The sequence below is a fragment of the Apis cerana genome, linkage group LG15 (genome assembly GCF_029169275.1).
Source record: "Apis cerana isolate GH-2021 linkage group LG15, AcerK_1.0, whole genome shotgun sequence".
Taxonomy (NCBI): Eukaryota; Metazoa; Arthropoda; class Insecta; order Hymenoptera; family Apidae; genus Apis; species Apis cerana.
This window is the reverse complement of record NC_083866.1, coordinates 4,910,338-4,919,166: the sequence shown is the minus strand read 5'-3', so window position 1 is coordinate 4,919,166 and position 8,829 is coordinate 4,910,338. Positions and strand designations below refer to the sequence as shown.

The following is an 8,829-nucleotide window of genomic DNA, read 5'->3' as shown; positions in this document are numbered from 1 at the left end:
AGAAAGTAGCGAAACGCGACATCTGTAAACATAGATCGACTAACCTCTCACTCGTGATCGTTCCGCGGATAGATTCAAACACGAGGCCGTTAAGGATAAACGAGTACCACGTCGGTAACATTGTTACGCTCTTGTTTTCCGAAAGCAGACAGTACTCGAGGGTGAAGGAAGAGACGGAATCCCAAGAGAGCCCGGGATGACGATCAAACCGTCGTCCATGGTGACCGACTATCTGGTCTTCGTCGGTTGCATCGTTGCCTCGTTCGTGATACCGTTATGGGGGAAATTTCGTGGCAGGCGGAAGGAGACGACCAAGGCCGATTACGTGTTCGCAACGGGCACCGTATCTATGGGCGCCATGATGCTGTCAATCGCGCGTGGCACGCTTGGCGTCAGATCCTTTCTAGGTTATCCGTCGGAGCTGTACTATAGAGGGAGCGCCATGTGGGAGGTCATCTACGGTATGATGCTCGCGTATCCCATCGTGTGCTTCATCTTCGTCCCGGTTTACTACAACCTCGGGATCACGTCCGTCTATCAGTATCTAGATATGAGGTAATTATCTACGAGAGTCGTGTTTCCATCGGACCATCGCGATCATCATTTCGCGGGAATAACGTTGAGAATAACGCTCGCGCGGGAATTGGATCCGCATCCTTGAAAATTCGCTCGTGGGAACGGCGAATCTCTTTTTTTCCTGTTTCTTTTTTTTTTCTCTTTTTAAATACATACAGGGCGTTTCATCCGAACCGAATTGATATTAAATTAAATTGCACTTCCATCTTTGATACTCTCTCTCTATTTTAAAATACGCGATCAGAGTTTATTCTTTGAAAAATGGAATAATTATTGTTTAATAATTAATTACATACATAGATATAACTATTCAAAGAAAGAAACTTGATCTTGATCCGTACTTACAACAAATTATTCAACGTTTTCAATGTAATGAACAATTTCGAAATTATTTCAATTATTTCTAATCTCTGATGAAATACCCTATACGTTGAGAGGAAAATTTGCCGCCAACCGGAAGTTTTTTTTAAACATCGCGTTTTTTTTTTTTTTTTTTTGTATGAACACAACAATCAAGTAATGGAAGACACAATGTAAAGTTAATAGACTAGATCATTCGAGATATCTTCCCAGAAATAATTCGCCTCGAAATCACGCGGACACGTGACGGATCACGGGGAAAATTTGAATTCACCTTGTACACGATATGCTCTCGAGCAACTCGATATCGTCGTTTGCTTGCCTGTGGAACCAGGCTACTTTACATTTTCAATTTACGTGGTACCAGCCACCGTATAAATCCGCCTCCTATTTTTTCTTCTTTTTTTTTTTTTTTCTTTTTTTTTCCTCGCTAAAAATTCTTATCCGTCCAGATAGACTTTCGCTCGGGCGGAAAACGATTGTTTTGAAAAAGTTTTAGAATCGAATATTTGAACCTTGAGACGATATTCCCGCTTAACGATTATGTCCGGCTATAATATATAAGCGGAGAATAGACCTCTCGTAATTATGCTAATTTCCCAGGTTCAAGTCGAAGCTAGTCAGATGCCTCGCAAGCTTCTCCTACGTGATACGAAGCCTGCTGAACTTGGCCGTCACGATATTCACGCCTTGCGTAGCTCTTAAGGCTGTGATTGGCTTGCCTTACTGGACCAGTATAGTCGGTATTACATCTATATCTGTCGTCTTTTCAATTATGGTGAGTGTAATTTTACGTTCAACGGTAATGTAACGTGAATGTAATTTGAAAAGAAAATTATCGAGAATTGCTTGCTCTTGAAATGAATGTGATACCGGATTATTTCTAATGTAACTTAATGGAAAATTATTTTCTTTTTTTTTTTTTTATTCTTGAAAATTTTATTCTCAAATGTATACACGATCCAACAATGTGTAATTTTCAAATTAAAGATGTGAGTATAAAAACATGAGAGACAATTACTCTCGGATAATTAATTTCCGGTGCATTAGCAGAGAAATAATTTTTTAAAGCAAACTCTGGAGAGTTTTATTCTCAAATGTATTCACCGTTTAACCTGGTTTTTTTATATCCATTTTTGGGGCCAGAAATGAAAAAAGTTGAAACTCGCTAATCGTATTTATTTAGAATCGAAAATAATCGTCGAAAGTTAATCTAAATCAATTGAATTAATACGTTCAATGCGGATGACGTGAACGTACGCGTCATGGGAATTTTCTATTCCATGGCAGGTGATCGCGACACGAACTTTTTCGAAAAAAAATTTTTTTCAGAATGTAAAGAAATTATGACATGTAGACGTGTAAAAAAATTATGCAATCCAAAAAATTAACGATTCATTTTTCTCGGTGGAATTGAAAGGTTAATAAGATCGTGAAATTTTCTTAATATTTAAACGCTAAATATTTAGAGAGAAATTTATCATTTACCAAATCGTATATATTTATGGAAATCTTACGAAGCAAATATCGTGAAATTTAATCTTAATTCCATCTTGTAGTTTAAACTTTTTTCCCCATTATTATTAAAATGCGAATAAATTGATCTACATCGAACTTATTATACTAAAAAAAATAATGAATAATTTATATGTTCGAGTTTATAAAAATTCAGCAAAAAATCAGCTCGTAACGAACTCGCTTCGTAATCATAATATAATATTTATTTGATGTTATATTAAATACACATTTTAGAAAAACATCTATAAATATAGATACTTATCCACTGCGATTAATAGAACGAAGAAAAAAAAAACAAACAAAATTTTCTCAAATTTAAATCGAAGAAATTCTCTTAATTTATTTTTACACTCTCGGTCGCGTTTCGATCAAAATATTTCACGAAGCTAACGATATTGCCTCTGGATCATAAATATTCATTCGAGAAGAGTTCATCGACGATTCCGCACGATTTACAGCAACGACAAAAGAAAGGAGAGGAAAGCCAAGAGGCTGATGATTTTTCGCGCCGATTCATTTAAAATTGTCCTTACGATAGCCGCCGCATTTTCGCCCCATCAATTATTCTGTATCCGAGAGGGGTTGGCCGTTCGAAAGGGCATTTCCTCCCATCGAAAGCATCGTAAATACAACACGCGTGATCGTAAAATTCCCGTGGAACAACGCGGGAGGCAAGAGAACCACGTGAAAATGTCCATTTTATATTTGCCTTTCCCCTGCGTCGTACACGTGAATTCATTTCCGTGTCGTCCAATAATTTTCAATTCGTTTGAAATATTCCCTTGCATATTCTCGCGTCCAAACGCGCGATTTTCGCTTTTTCGTCCGTCGGATTAAATATCCATCTCTCTCTCTCTCTCTCTTTCTCTCTCTGTGTTTGCAATTTTTTTTCTTTTTTTTTTTTTTTCGTAGCTCGCGAATTTGTGGCGATAGTAAAGAAAATATTTTAAAAAACGCAGTGCTTTGCAATTAAAGAAATTTGTATTCGTAGCGATTCAATACAGGAATTGAATGTGTTATTGTGTGTATCGTTGCGAATATATTTGAAAATAAGAGAAATTGTGTTTTCGAAAATTGTTATTTTTCTCTCTAGTGGATTGCGTTGAGAATGAAAGTTCCTATTAAAAGATGATAAAAAGGGGGGAAAAAATGGTAAAGAGTGGTAAAAAGGAATTGCATCTCATAATATCGAGAATTAATTTTTAAAATTTGAATCATGTTTACACAAAAATTTGGAGAATTTCTTATCATTTGATTAAAATTTAAATTATCCCAGGAGGAAGGGATATCCCAGGAGGAATTTTAAATGGGATATAAAAGGTTAAACCACTTCAAAAATTCTTTGAAAAGAATTCCCAAAAAATTCTGAAAAAAAAATTATCGCTTCAAAATTTTACGTAAAAAAATTCATGAATTTCATATATTTGCAGGGAGGACTGAAAGCGGCCATCCTCTCAGACGTTATACAAGGTTTGACCATGATCGGTGTATCGCTCGTGATAATCGTGAGAGGCTCCGCTGATATCGGCCCCAGTCAAATTTTAAACGTGACGTACGAACGTGGCCGATTGGATTTCTTCGAGTAAGTGTAAACATTGGCCGAAGCTAAGTGATGTGAAATTCTTATAACACGTTTAGATCAGATATCGACAATCTTATTGGTTAATCGAGACATTGCTCCAAGTTTCACGTGAAATCTAGACGAGATTCGAATCGGTGTTGACGGTTTCACGTGCTACTAAATCATTAATATTTATCTTGATCCTACTATTATTTTATGTATCCTAATATACTTTCTTAATAATACTATACTTTCTTATTTACGATATATTCTTATTTATCACTTCAAAATATCTGAGATAATTAGAAAAATTTAATAATTTTCCTCGTGTCATTCTCGTTTAAATAAATACAATTGTTTACAAAGAATAATGGCGAAAATATAAATAGAAAAATGTTTGTTTTCAATTAATTTCTAGCAAATAGCATTAATACCATAAAAATTTCTCCTATCCTATTTGTGTATATAACATTACAGAAATATTTGTATATCTTTAAATACAAAGACTTTCCTTATTTATAATCTTTCCATTGTATATAGATTCTTCCGATTTCCATTTAAAAGATAAAAATAATTTGATGCATCTCGAAAAATGAGAAACTATTATTGTAGAAAACTTTAATTAAGAAAGGGGAAAATAATTCTGAATAATTGATTTTAAATACACGCGGTACAAGATTACCGGATACTCGTCGCGTAGTTTCCAATTCAATACACTTGTGCCACGAGACGATACAAAGTGGTAAGAACAACGTATCTTCGATTTAGAATAAAGAAAAAAAAAAACATTTTCCAAGCATTTTGATTAATTTCGTAAAATTTTGAGAAACGAGAAGATTATAAATCAATTCCTCCAATGAAATTAATCGAACCGATCTCTGCTTTCAGCATGAATTTCGATCCCACACTTCGAGTGACGACTCTGTCGGCAACTCTGGGTCAATTATTCATGAGCCTGTCCATCTTCGGTTGTCAGCAGAACTTCGTGCAGAGATATTGTAGCATGACTAGCGAGAGGAAAGTGATCAAGTGAGTATATAATTTCTTTTGTCAAATCTTCTTAAATCAAATTGAAAATTTAATAATAAATGAAACTGCAAAATCGATTTTGCTCGGCTAGATATAAGATGGAATTATTAATGGAAATGGATGATATATATCGGTATATACGTACGATGATGTTTCTATCTCGATAAAAATCAAATTAATTTCGCGAGTAAACCACCCGTATATTCCTCGTAATTGCGAGAACACTGAAAAATTGGAAACCCGTCATTTTGACGTATTTCGTACTTTTATTGTTAACCGTGTTACCTCGCATTTTCGTAATAATTTAACGAGGAATAACGCTCGGTGAAATTACACGGCTCGCGGCGAAATTTCGAAATTCCTGGAACCATTGATTCCCCGAAATCTATCCCTGGTGTTTCGCCAATTTTCGCCGAGAGAAAAAAAAAGGGGAAAAAATTGAACGGTATATTCGAAAAGTTTGCGGAATACAGAAATCGCTTGTGCAAGCTATGACTTGGAGGCATGCACGATATTAGCATTTTACGCGACTGATATGTAAATAAGTATTATGTAGATAACATTACGCGTTACGAGATTCGATATATTTAAACGTAGAAGTGATTTTTCAAAAAGCGATTTGTATATTAAAAATTCGATAGCAAATAGTTTGGATAGACTTTTAAAATCTCGAGAACAACGATTCTCGATCTTTTCATATATCATTTTTCTCCTTTTTTACATATGAATTTCGATTGTAAAAATTACCTTTCCTTTACAATTCGATTATAAATAAAAAGAAATGATGTTAGTATTTTTAATAAAAGTTTTCGGAAAGTGATAGTTTGTAACGCTTTATTCAAACGAAAATAAATTTTTGGACGAAAAAATTTTTCTAGGAAACCGAGAAAAACATTTTGCTGAACTTCGTTGACCTAGATTGCCCGTGATATCATTAAAAAAAAAAAAAAAAAAGATCGAGATAATAATTAATTGGATTAATTTTTCACGGCCGCCATTGTTGCCGCCATTGTTGGCCCCTTAGAGCGGCTTTCCGCCAAGCAACTCGGAACTATCATCGACCACGTCTCTCCACGAAGCGTGAAGGGAGAATATGTCTTGTATCCCAGAAATAAAGTAAGAGGGGTGTGAGTTGAAAGTTTTCGGATCACTTAGTCGACGTGTACACGAAATCGACTGTTTTCCCTCGAGCTAGAAAGACGAAAGGAGGGAAATCCTTCCGGGAATGATCTCAAAGAAACTCCGTCCGATTGATCGTGTCTACTTTTTCTTTTTACTCGCTCTTTTTTATTTTTTTTCCTCCGAATTGAGACAATTGGCGGGATCACTGTACAAAACATTTTAGAGAAATTAATTATATGAAGTTGTAGCTTGAAATAATTTCCCTTGTGTATTTTTATATTCTCTTATTTTAATAGATTTTAAATTGGAATAGTAACAGTGAATTTCACGATTCTCAATTGAGGTACTCATTAATTAAATCCATTAAATAATCCATTTCTTGGAAACTGTATAATGTTAAGTGTTTAATAAAAACTAAATAATTAACTTTGATGGAATTGTGCAGTTTAGGTTATGGTGTGGTTCAATTGACGACTGGCATTTCAATTAAAAGGTCAATCACGTGCGCGATGTGAATCATCATCACGCTTGCTAGAAATTATTCCTGCTTGACGTTTATCTTGCTGGATATTATTATTATTATTATTATTATTATTATTATAAGCTGACTACGAGTCGCGTGTCTTTCAGTGATAACCATTTCACTTGATTATATAAATTCTTACAGTTATCTAATCTTTCTTTATTTGTGATTGATCGGTCTTTATCCTTGTTTATCAAAATCAAGAAAAAAATAAATAAATAAAGTTCCATTCGATTATCGATTTCTCCTCGTATTTTATCGAAACAAGTTAAGTGAATTTTAATGACGTGTCTTACAATTAACGACATGACATTTAAATACGCAAAACGTATTTTTTATTTTTCGCTCAGAAACCATTGGAAAAATGTTAAATAGTATCGAGACGTTCGTCGTTTAAAAAAACCACATCTCGCTCCCCTTTCATAACTCACGTGACGCAATAACTCCGTTTTTCATGGACGATGAACACCTACGATGAAAAGCAGACTGAAAGTAATTTGCGAACTTCTTTTCGCCCTTCCACGGGGATAAAAGTTAAATCTTTGAATGATTCGAAACGAAGAAACCATACATCCGGTCGATTCCATTAAGATTTAGTAAAAAAAAAAAAAAAAGAAAAAAGAAAAAATAAATTCATTTAGAAAACGGGAAAAGATTGACGTACGAATTCGAAAAATATCGATACTTTATTTATTCAGTTTTCGAAATACGGTTATTAGTTGGAAATCGCGGAAGATACAAAACTCTTTCGCGAAAAAATAATAACTCGGCCATTTTAAAAGGATTTAGACAAATAAAATATGGATAATTCTCCGCAGAAAAAATATCACTTTAAATTTTACGAGTTTAATATTCATAAAGTACCGAACAAAAATATACGTATACTCTGCTAGTGACGTTCTTCGTAAATCTCTATTCTGAGGATTTTTTTCTCCAACATTTTGTCAAAATGTAATTCTAGAGTCTGAAGTTATTCAATAAAGGGCTAATTTTTAGAGAAACTAAATATTACTACACATAGATACTATTTTATAAAGAAAATAGAGTTTTGAAATAATAATTTCAAATGTGTATAAATTGTATTTTCGATCCTATATCCTATTTTCGAATCCAAATGTAAATAGGAAATAATATTTTACTTAAACGTGAAATAATATTTGATTTAATTAGATATAATAGTATTTTCTAAATTCTAAACTTATTTGTGCAAAATATATAAATTTTTAGAATTTTATCTCGAAATATTTTAATCTATTTTGCATTACAAATATTATCGTATAGTATATATAGTTTTATATAGTTGAATTCTAGAATTACAAAAAATTAGAGGGAAAAATCCTACGTTGCAAAGAAAAAAATTACACTCCGGCTCTGTATACTTGTCTCTTCGCATTTTACCAATGAAATCTCCAATTAAATCTTGTATAACCAGAGATTCGAGCGCGAAAAGATCTCGTTTGAGGTTTAAACGAGTCCTTTGGTCCCTCGCGTGTCATTGTTTCTAGATAGAGAGAAAAAAAAATACAAAACAAATTAACGACCGATTCCAAAGGCAATTTATCCCTTTCGGGATAACGTAACATCGACAAGGACAGGATCGTTTTATTAGTGCATAAATTCGAACAAACGAAGTGTCGGTACGGCCGCGATAAAAACCTCGGCCCGAAATGGACTTTTATTAGAATATAATCGCGGCCATGGTTCTCCACTCTCGCAATAAAAATGTTTCATCGTATGGATTTTTATTAGGGCATATAACCGCGCGCGAGCGAGCAAAATTACCGACGATTTGTCGTTTTATTACACATTTTCGAGGGCCGTTGATGATAAAGTTTCCGTAGAGAATAGAAAAAAAGAAAGAAAAAGAAAAAATTGCACGTTGCTTTCTTGCTCACGGAAAAATTCGTACGAAATAGATGATCGTTCGAAATTGTTTTAAAAATTTACGACATATCTTCCCCTCTCTCCCGGCATCCGATCGAAATTCTATGGAAAATGTATCGAACTGTCGTCGGATTAAGAGAGTTTCAAAGTGTCCTAAAAAAGTTTCGCGAATTCATGGACCGTCTCTCTAACTCGGCTGAACAGATTTCCACGCGGTCCATCTTTGGCCGAGATACCTTTCGATTCGCGATATTCT

The 8,829-nt window shown here is 34.2% G+C and overlaps 1 protein-coding gene across 2 annotated transcripts in view; it reads left to right on the top strand.

Moving 5' to 3' along the window:
• The window catches only part of LOC107996301 (sodium-coupled monocarboxylate transporter 1), a 46,443-nt gene that overhangs the window by 34,662 nt on the left and 2,952 nt on the right, over positions 1–8,829 (top strand). For both annotated transcript variants that reach the window (XM_028665974.2, XM_062085710.1), the window contains exons 2-5: positions 149–555; positions 1,540–1,714; positions 3,885–4,036; positions 4,904–5,044. In XM_028665974.2, the coding sequence (XP_028521775.1) occupies positions 197–555; positions 1,540–1,714; positions 3,885–4,036; positions 4,904–5,044 (827 nt within the window). In that variant the 5' untranslated portion in view covers positions 149–196. The remainder of the gene's footprint in view (positions 1–148; positions 556–1,539; positions 1,715–3,884; positions 4,037–4,903; positions 5,045–8,829) is intronic.